This window comes from Rhinopithecus roxellana, chromosome 15, assembly GCF_007565055.1.
Source record: "Rhinopithecus roxellana isolate Shanxi Qingling chromosome 15, ASM756505v1, whole genome shotgun sequence".
Lineage (NCBI taxonomy): Eukaryota > Metazoa > Chordata > Mammalia > Primates > Cercopithecidae > Rhinopithecus > Rhinopithecus roxellana.
This window is the reverse complement of record NC_044563.1, coordinates 100018685-100038940: the sequence shown is the minus strand read 5'-3', so window position 1 is coordinate 100038940 and position 20256 is coordinate 100018685. Positions and strand designations below refer to the sequence as shown.

At 37.7% G+C, this 20256-nt stretch overlaps 1 protein-coding gene across 1 annotated transcript in view; it reads right to left on the bottom strand.

Moving 5' to 3' along the window:
• The window catches only part of ARHGAP42 (Rho GTPase activating protein 42), a 332212-nt gene that overhangs the window by 6341 nt on the left and 305615 nt on the right, over positions 1-20256 (bottom strand). Inside the window, exons 18-23 of the mRNA XM_010358477.2 lie at positions 14391-14550; positions 13075-13219; positions 11298-11678; positions 10764-10920; positions 8696-8758; positions 86-165 (exon numbers count right to left, since the gene is read on the bottom strand). Of these exons, the coding sequence (XP_010356779.1) occupies positions 86-165; positions 8696-8758; positions 10764-10920; positions 11298-11678; positions 13075-13219; positions 14391-14550 (986 nt within the window). The remainder of the gene's footprint in view (positions 1-85; positions 166-8695; positions 8759-10763; positions 10921-11297; positions 11679-13074; positions 13220-14390; positions 14551-20256) is intronic.

Genomic DNA, 20256 nt, shown 5'->3' with positions numbered 1-20256 from the left:
CTGGCTTCTACTTGAGACTCATATCACCATGCTATTCCTTCATCCTCCCCATGATGATAAACTTAGAGGGAAGTGACATACTTACCATTAGAAAATATCGCTCCTTGTGGGAAGGAAAGCTCATGGCTGTGCTCTGCTTTACAGGAGTACATGGCTTTGGCTTGGCTGAAAGAGCAAGACAACTTGTCAAAACCTCAACACTCAACCTAAGGACATCTGTGTTTAAAACTCTTCTTTAAGAATGCTATTCATTTTTACTTGTAATTGGAACATAATGCACATAAAGTGCATATATAAGTGTACATCGGTACTTTTTCCACTCAACACAATCATGTTACCAGATCAAGAAATCAAGGATTACTAGCACACTAGAAACCTTTCTTGTGTTTCTAGGCAATGCTCTCCAGGGTAACCCCTGGCTTATAACAATATAGGTTGGTTTTAGAGACTGCTATTATTTAACTGTTTAATAATTTGCTAAATAGGCTGTTTTTACAGCTATGTAGAAACCAAGATTCCTAGGAACCCCAAAGTCTTTTTTCCCCCACTTTCATGTTCAGACTATCTGAGGTGAGATCCAAAACTTAAAAGGCTTAAAGAATATGGTAAGTAAGTTGATTGGGAATGATACAGGAAAAATAATAGGGTAAGTTGATGATAAATGGCAACCAACTATAGCTTCACCATCAGGAAGGTGATGGGGACAGGTGCAGGCTTTGCAAACCACAGTACACCCATCCTTAACAAGAGAAGCCAACCACTCAGCTCCCAGCCTCTGTCACTAAGTGCAAATTTGTGCTCAGTATACCCAGAGACTCTTTTTTTCCTTTTTTTTTCAAGTGAAGTCAGAATTTAGGAATTACATATGAGATATGATCCAAAAATATTTCAGCCAACAATAAAAAGGCATCATCTGAGGCTGCTAATCAAGGCACCAGGCAGGTCTCCTTTAATCTGCAACATTCAATGACCTTAAGACTTGCAACTGATCCCAACTCCAAGCACTTACCATCTCTTCCACAACCAGAGTCCAAGACAATAGCATTTCCAACCTGGTCGGCTGAATGGCTTCCTGGCTTCCTAGAACCTCGATTCCCTTACAATCCATTATCTATAGAGCAGCCAGAGGACAGCTGTAAAATGCCCATCAGATCACACTGCTTCCCTGACAACCCTTCAACTGGCTTCCTACTCTGGCCCACAAACTGTATGCAGTCAGGTGCCGGGTGGTCTCCCCTGCCTCTTTGTGTCCCTGCCTCTGCTCACCTACTCGACTCCAGTCACAATGGCCCTCTTTCTTTCCTTCAAACACGCCAAACTCACTCCCACCTCAGGCCAGCTATGTCCATGCCCTGAGATGTTTTCCTCTTGATCTTCACATGGCCATGTCCTTCAAGTTCATCTTAAATTTCAAGAGCTCTGCTGAAGGTCAGGCCTTCTCTGATCATACTCTCTGAAATAGTTGCCCAGGGAACTATCATATCTTCCTGCTTCAAGTGTGCATGGTATTAGTATCTGGTATTTTGTTATTATTGCTGATATTTTTATCTTCTCCCCTAGATAGAATGGAATCTCCACGAACAATGTCTGATGCTTAGTAGTAACTCAGTAAATGTTAGCTAAATGAATGAGTAAGAAAAAGGAAAGATGTTCTGGGTTCATTTTCTATATGATGAGTCTTTTTAAAGATTCAGGGCACCTTATCTATCCTCCCTGGGGTCCCAGCACTATATCTGCAAGGCAGCATCAGCAGTATTTTCCTCCACAGCTCTCCCAAAGCAGCAGCATTACATTATAATTTCATTTCCCTGTTGGAGCTCAACCCTGGGTCTTAACCCTACACTTCCAGAATGAGATCCAGCCATTTAAACTGGGGTTCCCAAAGACTATCTGAAGATTGGAAAGTGTAGAGAGGAAAATTCTGGACCTGCCTCCAGTCTTTTCATCAGAGGTGATGCTCAGGCTGTACTTTCAGACAGCTTGCTAGCAGGGCAGCTTTGGGAGTGACCCTGAGCCCACACAGCACAACGTCCCAGTGAAACATGGTCTAAGGAAGAACTGAGGAAGTAGAGGCACTCAGAGAAGGACAGGACTTTAAAGAACTGTGTGTGTGCGCACATGAACACATGCATGTGGGTGTGATGGTTGCATATAGGTGGGAAGTGAGAACATTATCAGGATGTGAAGACTTCTAAGAATCAGACTATAGTGGTCTCAAGTAGAATATAAACGTTTTCCCTATAAATCTTCTAGCCAACTATAACCATTTGATTTGATCAGGATATTACTGAGGACTGCAGAACCATTTTCCTAAAAAAAAAAAAGGAAAGATTTTTGCAAAAAATCACATTTTCTAATAGCAACAGCTTCCTCCAGTAAAAATAAGTCCATCTTTCTTTGAATCATTAAGATAAATTATAAAGAGATCTATAAGGAAACAAACTCCAAAGTTGTAGAAGTGATTATAATATTCCTTACAATGGCCTAATTTTCAAAACTATACTTTAAAATGTACCCCAAATCTTGTAATTAATATTTTAGACATATATGGTCTCCTTATTTGTATTTATAGTATTTTGTGGGACTGGTTGAGGAAGGGGAAAAGCATACAGAATAATTATCATCACTAAATAAAGACATACATATTGTTAAATGCATCAAAACCACACAGCACAAAATACTACCTGTCATGACTTTTCAATTATCTGTGCACTGACTAGACGGAATTTTCTTCTGCTGAGAGCTATAACTGCAGGTGTTAACTCTGCAGAGAGCTTTGATGATTTAATGTAGACTCTGTAACAGTGAAGTTTCCTCAGGTGCTAATGCTTCCTCTTTTACTGTCTTGGTGTATTGAAGAGGATGTGAAAATAACACTGTCACCTATTGTCTCTCTCTTCAGAAGATTCTAATCTCTCTTTGAAAAAGATTTTGAAAATCCTGCCTCTTACTGCTTGGGAGAGTGAGGTAATCGCACAGTCCTGAAAGCCATTTCTTCCCTTATCATTGGGAAAATGATCTGCCCACAAACCTCATTCCTCATGCTAAATGCTGCCTAATGCATTTAATGAGTAAATTTACAAAAGTTTGACTGGGTCAGTGTGCAAAATTTACCAGTGCTTATCTTAAACATAAAAGAAATTTTAAAACATTCACCAAAATTGATACAGTGTCTTCCAGAGGCCTGTTTGACAATGAGAAATACACACATTTTGTATGCTATTGACAGTTTCACTTCTGAAGGGAGTAGGAGTGCACGGAGGTAGAAAGATACTAAAGCAATACTATATATAAAAGTGGAAATTAAAAAAAATCACAACAATCTTAAGTATTCATCAGTAGAGAACTTAAAAAATAAATTAGAGCACACCAATCTAGTGAAGTATTATGCAGCAACTATAGATAATGCTATTGAAGAACTCATGCTATGAAACGATGTTAATGCGTAAGACAAAAAGTTTACAAATTTATTCTTGGCAAGAATCCTAAATTGCCCATGACAGTTTACCAAGAAACACTGCATTTGTTTCTTGGGCCCTAGTTGGAGATTTTTTTTCTTTCTTTCGCTTTATTATTTTTTTTTTTTTTTTTGAGACAGGGTCTCACTCCGTTGCTCAGGCCAATCAAGGCTCACTGCAGTCTTGACTTCCTAACCTCAGGTGATCTTCCCATCTTAGCCTCCCAGGCAGCTGGGACTATTAGGTGCACACCACCGTCACAATTAATGTTTTGTATTTTTTGTAGAGACAGGGTTTCAAATCCCTGGGCTCAAGTGGTCCACCCGCCTTGGCCTCCCAAAGTGCTGTGATTACAGGAGTGAGCCACTGTGCTCAGCCTAGTTACAGATTTCTTAACATTAATTACATGTTCTTTTCACAGATTTTTTTTAATGAAACAATCTGAAACAGCCAACAAACACTGGCTGTTTCCAGCTTAAATATATAAGTAATACTGAACGCCTCAATGCTAAAAACTTCCACCTGAGCCTGTAGAGTTAAAGCTGCTTGTGTCAAAGACATGCATATTGCAACTCCATTGAAAATGAAGTGGAAAAGTGAGTAGCAAAGTATTTTTTATGTTAAAAATGTATATTTTATTTACTTATTCAACAATTTTATTGAGCATCTATTGTGTGTTGGGCACTATGATAGCAACAATACAGTGAACTCCTCTACCGTCCCCGCATCCCCACCCATGTGTCCTTTTCTGTGTGTTTATCACGGAGGAGTAGTTTTCAAAAGCGTGGTCAAGAGACCCTGTGGAGGGGAGATAGAGTGGCAGGCAGGAGCCTAAGGTATCATTGCTCTGAAGCTAATGGAATGTATATGACAATTCATTTATTTTGTATTACGTGAGGTATTAAAGATATTTGAAAAAATGTAAAACAGTTCAACTCTTTTGGAAAATATCATTTTTCATCAAAATTATGTTATTTGTGCTAATATGTCATAGGCTTATTCTTATTTTCAATAAATACGTATTTTAAAATGTTCTGTTTGAATTTCTAATACAGTAAATATCAATAAATATAATCCATAAAAACAGAAGCCCTTTGGAGATCCTTAATGATCTTTTAAAAGTTTATAAAGGTGTTGTGAGATCAAGAAGTTTGAGAACCACTGCCACAGAGGAGATTGAAGGCTGTGCACCAAATTTTAACAGTTTTCTTCAGGTGATGAAATTATAAGTGGTTTTAACATACTTCTTCATTAGTTTTCACATTTTCTAAAGGAAAATCATTAAATTATTATTTTAAACATCACTTTTTTTTTTTTTTTTTTTTTTTTTTTGCTTATATGTGTTATGGTGATTTCTGCATCCTGTGTGTGTCTTACATATGTAACTGTGCTCTAAACCAGTGATTTATAGCCTTATGAAAACTCAGACTCACTGGGCAAGAAAACTTTGTGGAGCTTTTTGTCCTTTGTAATTTTAAGCAAAATATCTGTCTTTTAAAATTTGAGAACAGAAACACTTGATTGTTTATAATGAACCAGACACTCAATTCTCAATCTATGCTTTTAATTCTCAATTCAACCTTCAAAGCATATTTGTATCGATTGCCTGATTATACCACTGTAAAGTGGATCTCTGCTGAGTATAACTGAGACCCAGGTGAAGGTTTTAAGGATACTATTTTCCACATGCCTTTATAATGGTAAGACACCGCCTAGCGACATTTGGCTCTTAAAGGGATTTTATAGGTTAAGGAAAACAATTGTAAATAACCAATGTGTGCTTAAGGCTGTGCCGGGCACTATGACATTTTTCTCTATTCTAAAGGTTCTCAAACTTTCACGTACATAAGAATCACTTGGGGAGGCTGACAAAAATGCAGCTTCCCGAGGCCTCCGTCTTGGACATTGTGGTTTATAAGGTCTATGGCAAAACCCTGGAATCTTCATTTTAACAAGTCTTACGGCATGGCCCCTCCCATTCCAGTGAACTTGCTTTCTTACTGATCTCCAATGATGTCTTAGGAGTTAAAACCAGTGTCCTCTCCTGATCTCCTAAATCATTGTTTTGCAGCTTCTACCACTGTTGGCCAAGCTTTCTCATCCTGTCCATTCTTCTTTTTCTGAACCTTAAATAAAACCATTCCCAAAAGACCAATGCTTGGCCATTTGTTCTTTTTCATTTAGTAAGCCCCCTTGCTAGGTACCCTCCCTTTCACCTATACAGTGTAATTGCTGTGTAGAAGTTTCTTAAATGGCATCAAACTCCATGCTCGCTCCTGGTTCTAGCTGCACTTTTCTAACTGCCTCTCATTGGCCCTCACAGCCTCCCCAAACCCTATGGCCAAAATTTTCCCTTCCTCCTACATACGCACAAGCTAAGATCAGAAGCTAAACCACCATTCTTTCCAACACTGTCTCAGAGACTTGGAAACTTCTTTTCCTGTCCCCTACTCCTAGTATCAAAACAGTAGTCCAATCCTGATCCTACCCATAAAAATCTCCTTAGAGCTTTTCATCCCTTTGCTACTTTCCTGATTCAGGCCTTTTAAATCTTACCAGTTCCATCCTAAATGGTTGACTGCTCTCTCCCCTTCACAATCTCCTGGAAAATGATCTGTTCTGGTGCATCACTGATTAGATCACTCATGTGTTCAATGACCTGCAGTGCCTGTGGCAATGCCAGAGGGGTTACTTTTCTGTTGCTCGAGGCCATCCACTAAAATCTCCCAACTGGTCTCTTTCCCAAATATGGCTAGTCTTCCTACTGCCTCTACTCTTTCTATCTCTTTCAAGGTCTAATTCAAGGGTAACCTTGAGCTCCTTAGGAAAAAACAAAAATGAGACAGGCATTGTAGAGGGTCAGGGAAATTCCCTCAACTTCTATGAGTTGTTCAATTTTATTTAAGAGTACAAAAGAATATCAGGTAACTGTTAAGAGTTAGTGTTTAAATACCACTAATATATTAATCAGAGGCTTGACTGTCTTAGGCAAGCAGTTTCAACAATAATTATAATAATAGTTATTAATGTAGAAACCATCTACAGAGCACCTGTCATGTTCAAACACAGTATTGCGTATATTCCCAACAATGTGGCAAGCTGAGAATTATGATCTTCATTGTATGGAAACAGAAAATCGATTCCCCAAAATTGCTAACTCTGAGGTTACATGAACTAGAAAGTGGTGAACTAAAAATTTGAACTAGGGTCTGTCTGACCTAAAGTTCATTCATGTTCCCCTGTGCCTATCTCAGTGAAAAGTTGTGACATAAATCGCAAGTACTGTGAATGGACAGGCTGTGACTCTGAAGGTAGAGCTGAGTGAGCTCTAAGTTTATGCTGATGCCCATTAAAAGTTGATTTAGAGTATTCAGAATGTAAAAACATATTAAAGAAGTATGAATTGGCCAGGCGCAGTGGCTCAAGCCTGTAATCCCAGCACTTTGGGAGGCTGAGGCGGGTGGATCACCTGAGGTCAGGAGTTCAAGAACAACCTGGCCAACCTGGTGAAACTCCGTCTCTACTAAAATTACAAAAATTAGCTGGGCATGGTGGTGGGCACCTGTAGTCTCAGCTACTCAGGAGGCTGAGGCAGGAGAATCACTTGAACCTGGAAGGCAGAGGTTGCAGTGAGCCAAGATCACGCCACTGCACTCCAGCCTGGTGACAGAGTGAGACTCTGTCTCAAAAAAACAAAAAAAGAAGAAGAAAAAGAAGAAGTATGATTTGACTGTTGAACATCTGAGTGTATTTTTATTATATGATGGCTTTCTGATTTACTTCATCCATAGATTGTTTTCTTAAAGGTCTAGGGAGATTACCTCTTTGATTTTGATCACTTAAGTTTTTACTTAACAGGCTGACTTTTTAGAGCTTTCTAATGAAAGGGCTCCATCTAGTGAGCAATTCAACTGTGTAGCATAACAGAAGAAGTAGCGAGGTTAAATCCCTTACACTAAGGCCTAAAAATCAAGACAATCTCAGAGCAATGATGTCTGCTGTGACATGCATGGGGCTTAGTTTTCACCACACCTTGGTCAAAAGGAAGAAGATAAAGTCGCTGCTGACAGAGTTAAGGTGCACGTGCTCTTGGCTCAGCTATTTAAATACTAGGCACTGACCATTATTCTAGGAAGAGATCAAAGTGGCTCTACTCCATGCAGTTAAAAAAACCTAATACCTGAGGGCCCTCACTGGGCTTTGAACAAACCAAAAAGAATTTGAAGGTTATTGTTATCCTTAATAACTATCCCATGCCCAGTACTGTATAGGTACTTTATAAATGTTTGCTGAAAAAGTCCACATACTTTTACAGGTTGATAAAAATTCTTTGGTTAAATAACTTTTAGAGGAACTATACAACTTTTAGAGGAACTACACAACAACTATACAACAATATCTGTGATTCCTTTACTTCACAGCCTCAATTAGCCAGACATGGGGGGGCTTGAAAATGTCTTGGTACATCTAAAGGAAAAATCAAGGTTTGTTATTCAAGATCTCTCATTTATATGCTCTTTCAACAATAGACATTGTGTGTCTCCTACCTGTACTAGCAGCTGATAATAAAATAATAATAGTAATAATGAAAAGCTCCTGCCTTTATGAAATTCCATTATTCATATTAAAAACCAAAGCCCACTGTAGATCAGAATAATAAATTTGAAAGCAAGAAGAGTAAAGAGGGAACTTTAGAAGCAAGCACATTAGTAGAAGCAAGATGTAACAACTCATATCCTTTTAATAATGGAACGGAGTGTAAAATCTGAGAACCCCTAATGAAATTATGTACTCTAAAAACAAAGTCTCCTTGGGCAATTAACTCTACAACATCTCAGTGTTCCTTAAGAATAACCATATATTTCATGGATGTCCATGATGATTCCTCCAGAAAAAGTTATATAACTTTTAAAAATCAAGAACATGCTTTTGAAAAGTGTTCCTAAAATGATTGCCATCAAAGATGTACAAAGGATTATAGCAATTTTTATCTCCTAGGAAATGTGTGTGTTTAGAGCCCTTCTTCTGTGAAGATTTCAGCAAATGAGACATCACTATCACAATCTGAGATGAAAATGCTGTTTACAGGCATGACTTCCTGTGAAGGGCCAGTGGACTTAAATTTGACCACCTGCATAACGGAAGAGGCGGAGCTGTCACAGAGAGTGTCATGTCAATACAAAGCAACAATGTCACCACTTTTTTTTTAGATGCATTTAAGGGTTTTGAGAACTTACCGCCCAGAAGAAACTGGCTTAGGTGAACCAACATTTTCAAACAGTTGAGCTTTTGCTGCCACTCTGAAAAATGATTTAAAATGCAAGTTTTATGAAGTCAATCACACTCGTTCTGCTCAAAGTGAAATTCAGGATTACCAGTTAAACAAGACAAAAAATGGTTGTCAACCATTGCCAACATTGGAAGGGAATTTTAATTGTTTTAACCTTTAATATCAATGAGACTTTTAGATCTAAGCTCCAGCTTACAGAGTGCCAGACTGTAATAAACCTACAGCTACTTCCTCTGGGGATCTCACTGTCCTCATCCTTTTTATCTCAGAAAACCATGGGAGCAGTAAAAGGAACATTTTCTCTCTACTCTGCTCCCAGCAGCACGCTATTAACTCCTGTGGAGCCACAAGTGAAGATGCAAAGAATCAAATCAACATGACAAAAGAACCGTTGTTCATTCTTTTAGCTACGAAAACACTAATTATAACACTATTGATGTATTTTTTTATACGTGAACATACGTCTGTAAAGTGAAAAGGGCAAACTCTGAAAATATGGCCAATAAACAAGTCTGTGGTTTCCATCTTGTTTCAAATCATGAAGGGTAGGGCAGGCAGGTATGTTCTAATTGAACAGGCAAGACTATCGGGCATGACTGAAAAGAATTGAAAGGGTTTCTATATTTACTGGAAGACTCTATAAAATTCCTTGATCTTCTAAGCTAGATTAAAAAAAAAATCTATCTTATTTCTCTAATTGACAAACTCTTCTCCCAGAGCCAAGTCATTTGATTATCTCAAAGATCATTTTACACCTAATATAGAACACACGCTTTCCTCATTTGAATTTCTACTTTATCCTGACAATCACAAACAGAAGCTCTTCTCTTTCCTCCACAAAGAATGGAGTTTATATTCTCTCATCTTCCCTGATACATTGGCTTAACATTTCTTTCCCTTAATGGGTAAAACTACACACAGTAGGGAGTAGACACATTGACAAATATATTTGCCTATACCACTGTGACTGGATTTCCAACCAAAGGAGATAGCGTACATTGAACATGCTCTGCGACCAAAAGGTTCTTGTCAGAGAAAAGGATGAACTAATGAATTTATGACACAGTTCCTATAGAAACAGGCTTAGTAAAATGTCTTACTGGACTTTTAATGAATAATTAAAATGTCAGGAAGAATGCCATCATGTTAAAAATGGAGATGGTAAAATAGAAGGAGCACAGAATTGAAGTCAGAGAACCCTAGGTTGGAAACGGTAGAAAGCATCAGTTCCCATCATCTCTAAAATGTGGTTTATACTACCCATTTCAAAAGGACACTGCAGACCTTAAAAGAGATAACTCATGTAAAGACATCCAGTAATGGCTCAGATAGCATTAGGAAATTCTCAGCAAATGTCAGGAAAACAAAATGAAAGGGAGAGAAACTTTTTATTTCTAGATTTTGCTTACTTGTTTAGCCAAGTTTCCATTGTTCTTGTTCACCCACTTTCTATTCATGTCTATGTACCCTTCTCCTATCAGCCTTTACACTTCTGCATCATTTCCTTCGGTGAGAAGTACCCCCTTTTGCTTTTCATATTCCTCATTCTCTACTAGCTGGTTTAAATCAGTGAGGACTCAGATATGGGGGTGTAGGATAGAAGGGAGAAAGACACTGCTTTAAAACAGTGAGGAGAGCAGGGACCTGGTTTATAGTCAATGTGTGGCAGTCTCTTCAGCTGAGAGATGGATATTTAGCTTTTACCAGGAACACTTTTAGTTCCAAAGCTTATAACTACTGTATTATACATCAATTTTCTTTTCCTCGAATTAAGTCATAGCTCTGCTTCAAAGGAAAGTGTTTGAAGTGCTGCCCTGTAAGATTCTGTACACATCCAAAGACTTCCACATCACTCATAGAACAGAAAAGAGTCTTACAGAAGTGGACTGTACCCACTCTATAGATAAAGTATTCCCAACATATTCAACTTGTGGGATTCCCAAGAGTTCTTCAGAAACACTCAGCTCCTCTCTGTATCCCTGGGAGACACAGCAAATATACAAACGCTCACTTACACTGAGCCAGGACGCTGATAGCCATTGCTTGAGGCAGTGTCTAGTCTTAGTCTCCTGCACATTTTTGGAGGCAGGTCTGGGTTTGGTGAAGCTTTGGGTGTCTCCTTGGAACCTACAGAAGTTAAGCTTTGAATAGATCCACTGTAGCTCTTGTTTCCTAAAAAGAAAGCCCAAGAAAATAGGTAAGGTGCTATTAGACAACATAATAGCAGTAGCACAGTACATGTGCATAACAAAAGGAAGCATTTTTCTCTGGGCCCAAATGGGAAGGTACAGAATGTTCTTTGAGCACAGCAACCCATCACTCGGGGAGATCAAAATCTACGGTAATTACAAAGACATCACTTCACAGACACGGAAAGATTCAGGAAAAATGTCACAGTGCCTAGGTTGTAAAATCCAAGCACAGGAACAAAGTAGATAAGCATCATTTGTTTCTCCACCATTAACTTTATCCCTGCTTAACCATGCTAAATAATCCAGCAAAGGGACACTGAGACAATGACATCTTGTACAAGTTCCATTCTGCCTTACCTTCAACTGCAGAGATGGATCTGAGAGAAGAAGCAGAAGCTCTTTTCAGTCCTGAAAGCCCATAAGGCCCTTTCTTGACTAGGTCTATGGGTGGGGAAACATCTCCTGGGCTAGTGACCGAAGCAACACTCTGGCAATCTGATTCTGCATCTGTCTTGGTAGCATCTTCTCTAGAACTTGATTCAGGACTAGTTGTCCAGAGACCAAGGCTTTTCTGTCCATTGGAAGATGACGGGGTTGCAATCCAAGGAATCCCTCCAGATTTCTCCCTGGGCTGGCAGGAAGCTGACTTTGTAGTGCTATTTTGTTCAGAGGAATGAGAAGAGAGTGACTCAATGCTCCCCATAGGTGTGCTGTCTGGGCTGCTGCTATAGGAGTCACCTAAGGAGTAGGAGGGAGAGAGATAAAAGCAACTGTAACTATCTATTGATAACAGCATCACCAAAACCCTTCTGTTCTCCAACTTACCATGTGTTCTGTGGCCACCTGACTCCATTTAAGTGGTAGGCCCCCTACCTAGTATGGAGAACTGTCCTCGGTACTGGAGAAAGACTTTAGAATATGCATTTGAACTTGCTGAACGTATTTTTCAATACTATTTTAGGAAGATTATATATGTACCTATGAACTACCTGCCTTTAGGTAATAACTTTACTTCTCAAAGCATAAGTGGGTTAACTTGAATTCAGACAAAATTTGTTTATGAAACAGGATTCAGAAGAGAAATAAGATTCCTTCATGATATTACAAGGAATCAATGAAAGGGGGTATAGTAAAAACATATTTCTGCTTTCTTTTACTTTTCTGATCATAGGTGATTGATTCCAAGTCACGAAGTACTCAGCCTTCTTTCATTCAAAGGCACCACCTCAATTTTCAAAGGCTTTTTTCCTTTCCTGCTAAGAATATAGAAATGTAAGAAACTGGCTATTTTGCTGGTTTTATTTTCTAATGTTCCTAAAAGTAAGTTATAAGAAAAATCAGATAAAGCATAATAATACATTCATTCACATATGTCTAAATTAAAAATTAATAAACTATTTTTTAAAAATTTTTCTGGGTACATAATTGGTATGCATATTCATGGAGAACATGGGATATTTTGATACAGGTGTGTTGTACAATGTAAAATAAGCACATCACGGTAATGGAGCATCCACCTCCTCAGGCATTTATCCCTTGAGTTACAAACAATCCAATTACATTATTTTAGTTATTTTAAAATATATAATTATCATTGACTATTTTCTATTAAATATTGACTGTGGGCAAAAAATTGGAGTGGGGAGTATAAAATAAAATGAGAACAGCCATAGTTTAATGCATGCCATGTCTCAAGGTGACACTCACATCACTGAGGGCTTGGCTCAGAATTGTAAGTTAATGATAATGTGTATTGTTGCTTTTTATCTTTTATCTTTCAGACACTGATACCCAAGAGATAATGCTTTGAGAACATAATGTGAAAGGAAGGAAGAAAATGACAGCTTCAGTCAGACTTTATCTTGCTTTCTTCTTTACCACTTTGACAACAGGACAAAACCTGCTACAAAGTAGCACCCAATGTACTTAATCACAGCTTTTGTATCAATAATGAATTTGCTTACCCAAGCAACTGTACAACTATTGACAGAGAATATACAAATGATAAAAGAGGAGGTGTTAGGGAAAGAACATCAGTGTGAACATCTTCTATTTCTACCTAATTACCAATACAGTGAAGTACAGCTGAACTAAAGAATGAAGAAAGCATCTCCCTAAGGCCGGGTGCACTTACTATCGGGTTCGGCCAGGCATGGAGTATACCTCCCTCTGGGCTTCCTAGACCCTGTAGAGAGGCAGATTGCTCGTGTCCTTCGGGATCCAGATCGAGATTGAGGCTGAGGAAGAGGAATGCTTGGGTCTGGAGCAGTATGAAAAATCTACATATAAGAAAAACGGACCATGGTCAATAAAAGGGTGATATTGCCACTTTCATCATAAAATAAGCTTTGAACTATACACTACTTAATCAGCTGCAAAAAATAAGTATGCTAGAGAAATTGTAACTTTTCCATTTATCTGGAGTGTTATTTCTTTCACTGAGTTTTCTTTTTCATTCTCTCCCATTTCCCAAAAGTAAAATTTAGAAGATCTTTCAATAACTTTAAGAAACCTTCCAAATATGAACAAGACATATTGATGGTTTTTATTGTAATATTATCTTTCCACCTTCATACTCTGAAAAAAACATAACCTGAGAGGAACTGAGGCTCATTCTGTATCATTTCTTCCACTGAATGGCTCCTTGCTTCTCAGGAGAAGATGCTGCCATGCTGTTGGCTCTGAGCTATCAAGGAGTGTGGCAAGCTGCAGGTAAAGGTATGAGCAGAGCTACAGGACACAGCCATGTGCTCTTGCGTTCTGAGAGAGCTTGTGCCCTTAGACACTAAGGGCATGCTTCTGTGGGTGCTGGGAAGGGACCCAGGGGAGGAGAGGGCCTTAGTCATTCCCTCACAAGGACTAGATCAGAGATAAAAGGATTCCAAATTGTTAGACCTTAAATGGCTCAATTTGCTTAATACTCCAACTAATTCAGCTTTCAAAATTTCCCATTTTCATAGTTATTCTAAGATCTCACTTTTTTCAAGAAATCCTTAGGGACTAGATATAGAGAAGACTTCAAGACTGTTCCCTATATTTTTTTCTTTTGTTTAGTTAGAACATTACCTCTATATAATTAAGAGTTTGATTTCAAAGGGATACAAAGAGAAGCTTAAAATAGACCCAACCACAAAGTGATTTTAAAGTGTTCTCTGCATAGGAGTAATAAACTTACCATACAATGTAAAGAAGAAAACCTTCTGAAGTCAATTATGTACAAGGAAAGAAAACCATCTAACTGAAGGATTTTGGGAAGCACTTAAAAACTCAACAACAAGGAAAGAAAATTGAAGTCCCCATTAAGAAGTAATTTATATAAAACTTATGAGCTTTTTATATTTTATAGGAATAAATGATTGTACTGTAAAGTTCACAGATGATACAAATGCAAAATTCCTTTATAAAAGCAAGATATAAAACTTGACACTTCCACTTGAAAATGCAGCCTACCTTTTCATAGTGCTCTATCAGAATTTCCACCACAATATTCTGAAATTTAATATTCATCATAGCAGCCACAGTTTCTTCCTGTGCTCTCATTAGAGTTGGGCCAAATATGACACCAAGATTTGAGACAGTCATGAGATTTTGTTGGCTGTGTAGTGATACTCTGCAAATAACGAGCAACAAAAATATCTTAAGTTACATGTTTCAAAATTATGAAATAGTCTCTTCTATCAAATTTGTGGTGCAAAAAATGTAAAATATGCCATTATAGGCAAATTGTCCTACTTTTAGCCACTTCCAATTGGCATTTGGAGTATGGCCTAAAAAGATGTAAACAGATAACATTAACTCAAATAAAACATAATTACCGACAAAACAAATTAAAGAAGAAAAAACCCTAATTTCCTAAATCAAGTACAATCACCCTAGAAAGATGATCAGCTGCTTGTTATTTTCAATGCTACTATAATTCTTTTGGAACAAACAGTTAAGAGTAGACTGGTGGCAATTATACTCAGAGTCACCAAACATTGAGAACCTATTGCCAGGAATTTTCATACATATTATTATATTTAATCTTCCCAGTAAGTCAGACATTCCTATTGTACAAATTTTTAAAACCCCAGAAGCTCCTAAAGAAACAGGTATTTTGGCCGGGCGCGGTGGCTCAAGCCTGTAATCCCCAGCACTTTGGGAGGCCGAGACGGGCGGATCACGAGGTCAGGAGATCGAGACCATCCTGGCTAACACGGTGAAACCCCGTCTCTACTAAAAATACAAAAAACTAGCCGGGCGAGGTGGCGGCGCCTGTAGTCCCAGCTACTCGGGAGGCTGAGGCAGGAGAATGGTGTGAACCCGGGAGGCGGAGCTTGCAGTAAGCTGAGATCTGGCCACTGCACTCCAGCCTGGGTGACAGAGCGAGACTCCGTCTCAAAAAAAAAAAAAAAAAAAAAAAAAAAAAAAAAAAAAGAAACAGGTATTTTGAGGTCACAACAAATTCAGGACAGAGGTGCTGTTTCAATTCAGGTCCCTTGACTGCAAGTCAATGGGTTCTTTGAGCTCCTGGGATAGTAGATCACTGGCCAATACATGTTTCTTTTCTTTCTCCTTCATCTGTTCCATCCATCCATCCATCCATCCATCCATCCATCCATCCATCCAAAACTTCCCTGAGTGCCTCCCTAGTGTTGGGTGCTGTGCTAGGCAAACAGTGAGACAAGGAGATGCGATAGCATCATTGCTTGCTTGACAATAAAATAGAAAACCTCTGATATCACTGACCTAAGCAAAGTAATCCTAGCAACTATCAAGAATGACTTTGACTAGTTCACTAATTTATTCTGGAAATTAGGTACATTCTTTAGAGGATACCTCATTCGTTTGACTTATCTTTGAGTTTAACTACTCATTTTTCTATCTTACTCCAAGTCAGGTTATTAGTATAACACAAGATTATGTTTATGTCAGACTGACAATGCGTCACAAACTGCATTCTACAACCAAAAGTAAGATTTTATGGGAAATCTAGGATTTTAGACTATCCATGCAACTCCTGTCACAGAATAGGAAGAGAAGGCTGCCACGCTGACTGACATTTTCCTTATGCCATAGAGAGCACTAGCTAAGAAAGCATTTAGTTCAAGTAAGAAGAGTTTCATTCCAAGTTTCCTTTTAATATAAATCAAATATTATACATTAATTGCTTAATATGTGTTAGAAAATCTACTCAGGAAAATAGTATGTAAATGCAGTAAGCCTATCTAGATTCAGAGCTTGGATCCATCTCTTGGAAGTTGGGTAAGCTCATTTATGTTATTTAATATCTCTAGGTTTCGGTTTCCTTATCTGTAAATTATATAGGTTGTTGTGAGAATTAAATGAAATAATAAAATACATCATATATGATCTCAAGATAATATTATCTCCTGAAATTAAAATAGCTTTAGGCACTCTTGCTAAAATGTCATAGTTCCCATAATGTAAATAAAGTGGAATATAGTTAATATTAAGCTCATTAGGAATAAACTTGTGAATCTCAAAAACTTGGTTTTGAGATGGGTTCATGACTACATTGCACAGAAGATGGATTATTTTGACGATTGATTTTCTTTTCATTGAATTTTCTTTCTGCTGGGCTACTCAACTGTTACAGACTCCCACTACTCACCATTTCAGCAAGTTCTACAACTTATTACCTCAACTCATGTAGGGAGCTGATACCCAACTGCTGTCTCCTGGAACATATCCCTTTCTTTTATTAAAAGAGGAAATGTATATCAAGATCTGTCAACTTGTATTGTTTCAAATCTAGGAGTTTACACATAAAGAAACCAACATCATACGCTTAAGAGTTCTGCTTATGGAAATGGTAGAACGTAAGGAGCCCCCATGGACCCAATACCCAGAGGAAAAAATCATAATGGATAAAAATTATTATTTAAAACCATACCCAAAAACACTTAAAGTCTCTAGAAAAAAACTTAAAGAATAAAGAAATATTTGTTCAAGCAAATCTACTAATTTTCAATAAGAAAAGCCAAGAGTCTGTGGCTTTTGAGGTACAACTGGCTCCCTCTTTCTTCCACCCCCAGCTCAATATGACTGAAATTCCACTCTGGGCAAATGTGGCCAAGAAGACAGGGCTCCCTCTTTTCTCAGCCCCAAGTCAAGGGATATAGTATCTCATGGGTTTGGCAGGCTGTGAGCATGTCTCAGGCCGTCTACCTGTGGGTTGCAGAGGCTGAATTCCCAGTGAATGCAACTGAAAAGGCACTCACAATTCAGCCTCTGTAACCCAGAGAATTGCCTCCAACTAGCCACACACTCAGGGTGGATAGCTTTACCTGAGGTGCAGCAGGCCAAGAATATTGGTGCCAAAATCTCCCTCATTTCAGGACTACCTCCCTCAGCCAGTGCCAAGAGCAATGGGTCAAAGATTTTACCAGAGGGAGTGGAGTCCATAAGAACAGAAAACTGACTCTCTCACTAAATCATAAGAAATAAGTAGGGAAAGAGACAGAAATAGCCCTCTTAGCATCATAACAAATCTCAAAGACTTTTTTTTTAAGTGACCTGGCAAGGAGCTGGAATTTAACTGGATATGCCCTAGGGTGTTGTCAAAAACAACAGGGCAATCTACTAGCAGTTAGTGAAAACTAACAAGCTGGATGTGATACCAAATGAAACAGACAGCTTTACAGACCAGCTAAGGAAACAAACAGAACTCTCCTGAAACTATTGTTATCCCTGGGTGACTGTGGTCATGTCCAAGACTGCATTCTCTGAAGAGATAATAGAAGAAGATTCACACTGAGGAGGAAATAGACTTCATTAAAATAGTTGACTAAACATACTAAATTAGCCTGGGCACGGTGACTCAAACCTGTAATCCCAGCACTCTGGGACGCCAACGTGGGTGGATCACCTGAGGGTCAGGAGTTCGAGACCAGCCTGACCAACATGTTGAAACTTCATCTCTACTAAAAATACAAAATTAATCAGGTGTGGTGGTGAGTGCCTGTAATCCCAGCTACCTGGGAGGCTGAGGCAGGAGAATCACTTGAACCTGGGAGGCAGAGGTTGCAGTGAGCAGAGATTGTGCCACTGCACTCCAGCCTGGGTGGCAGAGTGAAACTCTGTCTCAAAAAAAAAAAAAAAAAAAGAAAAGAAAAAAGATACTAAATAAACAAGCAAACAACAATTAAGGCAAGAAGGATCAGTATTAGTATCAGTATTAGTTGCTACAAAACAGTAGCTAAAATGCCATGTCTTCAACCAAAAATTATGACAATGCAAAGAAACAGGAAAGTGTGACTGATATACCAGGAAAAAAGTAGATAATAAAAACTGCCTGTGAGCAGACCCAAACGTCAGATTTAAACAGAAAAAGACTTCAAAGAAGTCATAAATATATCCAAAGTCCTCAAGAAAACCATGTCTAAAGATGAAGTATGGAGGTGTGGTAGCAATGTTTCATCAAATAGAGAATGTCAATAATGAGAGAGAGGTTATTTTAAAAATAAGAACCAAATGAAAATTGAAGTTGTAAAGTACAACAGCTGAAATGAAAAGTTCATTACTGGGGTTCAACAATAAATTAGACCTGACAGAAGAGTGAATCAGTAAACTTGAAGTATCAATAGAGATTATGCAATCTGAGGAATGGAGAGAAAGAAAAAAAAATGAAGAAAGATAGATCATCAGAAAAAAAATCTGTGACATTAAGCACACTCATAAATGCACAATGGAAGGACCAGTAGCAGATGAAAGAGAGAAGTAGAAAAAAATATTCAAAGATATAGTGGCTGAAAATTTTCCAAATTTGATTAAAAACATTAATCTATATATCCAAGAAGCTCAACAAACTCCAAGCAGAATAACTGCAAAGATATCCACAGCAAGACACATCACAGTAAAAGTGCTGAAGCCAAAGACAAAAAGAAAATTCTGAAAGCATTAAGAGAAAAAGTCTTACTGGGGTCTACAAAGAACCCCAATAAGCTTATTTCTCTCTCAATAGAAACAATAACGGCTAGAAGGCAGAGGGATGGCATATTCAAAATGCTTAAAGAAAAAAAAGTCTGCCAACTAAGAATCTTCTATCCAGCAAAACTAACCTGCAAAAAGGAAAGTGAAATAAAGACATTTTTAGGAAAACAAAAAATCAGAGAACTTATTGCTAGCAGATCCGCATCACAAAAAATACTAAAGAACATTCTTCAGGCTGAAAGCAAGTGACTTTAGATTGTAATTCAAATGCACATGTAAAAACAAACAAACAAGCAAACAAACAAAAAACAAAAACCCAGTGTAGGTAATTAGGTAATTAAAAGAGTATAAATACATATTTCTTCTCCTTCCTTTTTTGATTTTAAAATGCAATTTTAATAATATGTATGTATTAATAATTATATTGTTGGGCCTATAGCATTTAAAAATGTAGTATATTTGACAGTAACAGCACAAATGAAAAGCATAAAGCAAAGCTGTACTGGAGTAACAAAATAATACCCGATGGTAATTCAAATTTACAGGAACAAATGAAAAGGTTAAAAAATGGTAAATAAGAAAGTTAATAAATGTATCAAACTCTATAAATGTACTTGCTCCTCTTTCTTCCCTCAACTTCATCTCTAAGAGGCATAAAATTATATAAATAAGTATAACAATGGATTGTTGGGATATAACATATATAGATATAACATGTTTATTAATGATAGCACAAAAAGGAGAAAGCAGAAATAGAACTATGTAAAAATAATGTTTCTATAGCTCACATGAATTAAGTAAAGTACATTCTGATAAGATGTATATGATAAGCCCTAGAAAATCTATTAGGACAAGAAAGCAGTAAAATTAAAACTGAATAGCAAAGACAACATGAAACATACAGAAAACAAAAAGAAAAATGGTAGATATAGGTCCAACCACATCAAGAATAACATTAAATGTGAATGGATTAAACAATACAATCAAAAGTCAGAGATTATCAAACTGAATTAAAAAACAATAAGATCCAACTATATGCTTTCTACAGTAGATATACATTAGATTCAGAAATACAAACAGGTTGAAAGTAAAAGGAAGGAAGATGTATCATGCAAACAGTAACCAAATGAAAGCCAGAAGAACCGTACCAATATCATACAAAATGGATTTTAAAACAAAGAAATGCTATTAGAGATAAAGATAAAATATAATGATAAAAGGGTCAATCTGGCCAGGTGTGGTGGCTCATGCCTGTAATCCCAGCACTTTGGGACACTGAGGCAGGTGGATCACGAGGTCAAGAGATAGAGACCATCCTGGCCAACATGGTGAAACCCCATCTCTACTAAAAATACAAAAATTAACTAAAATTAGCTGGGCA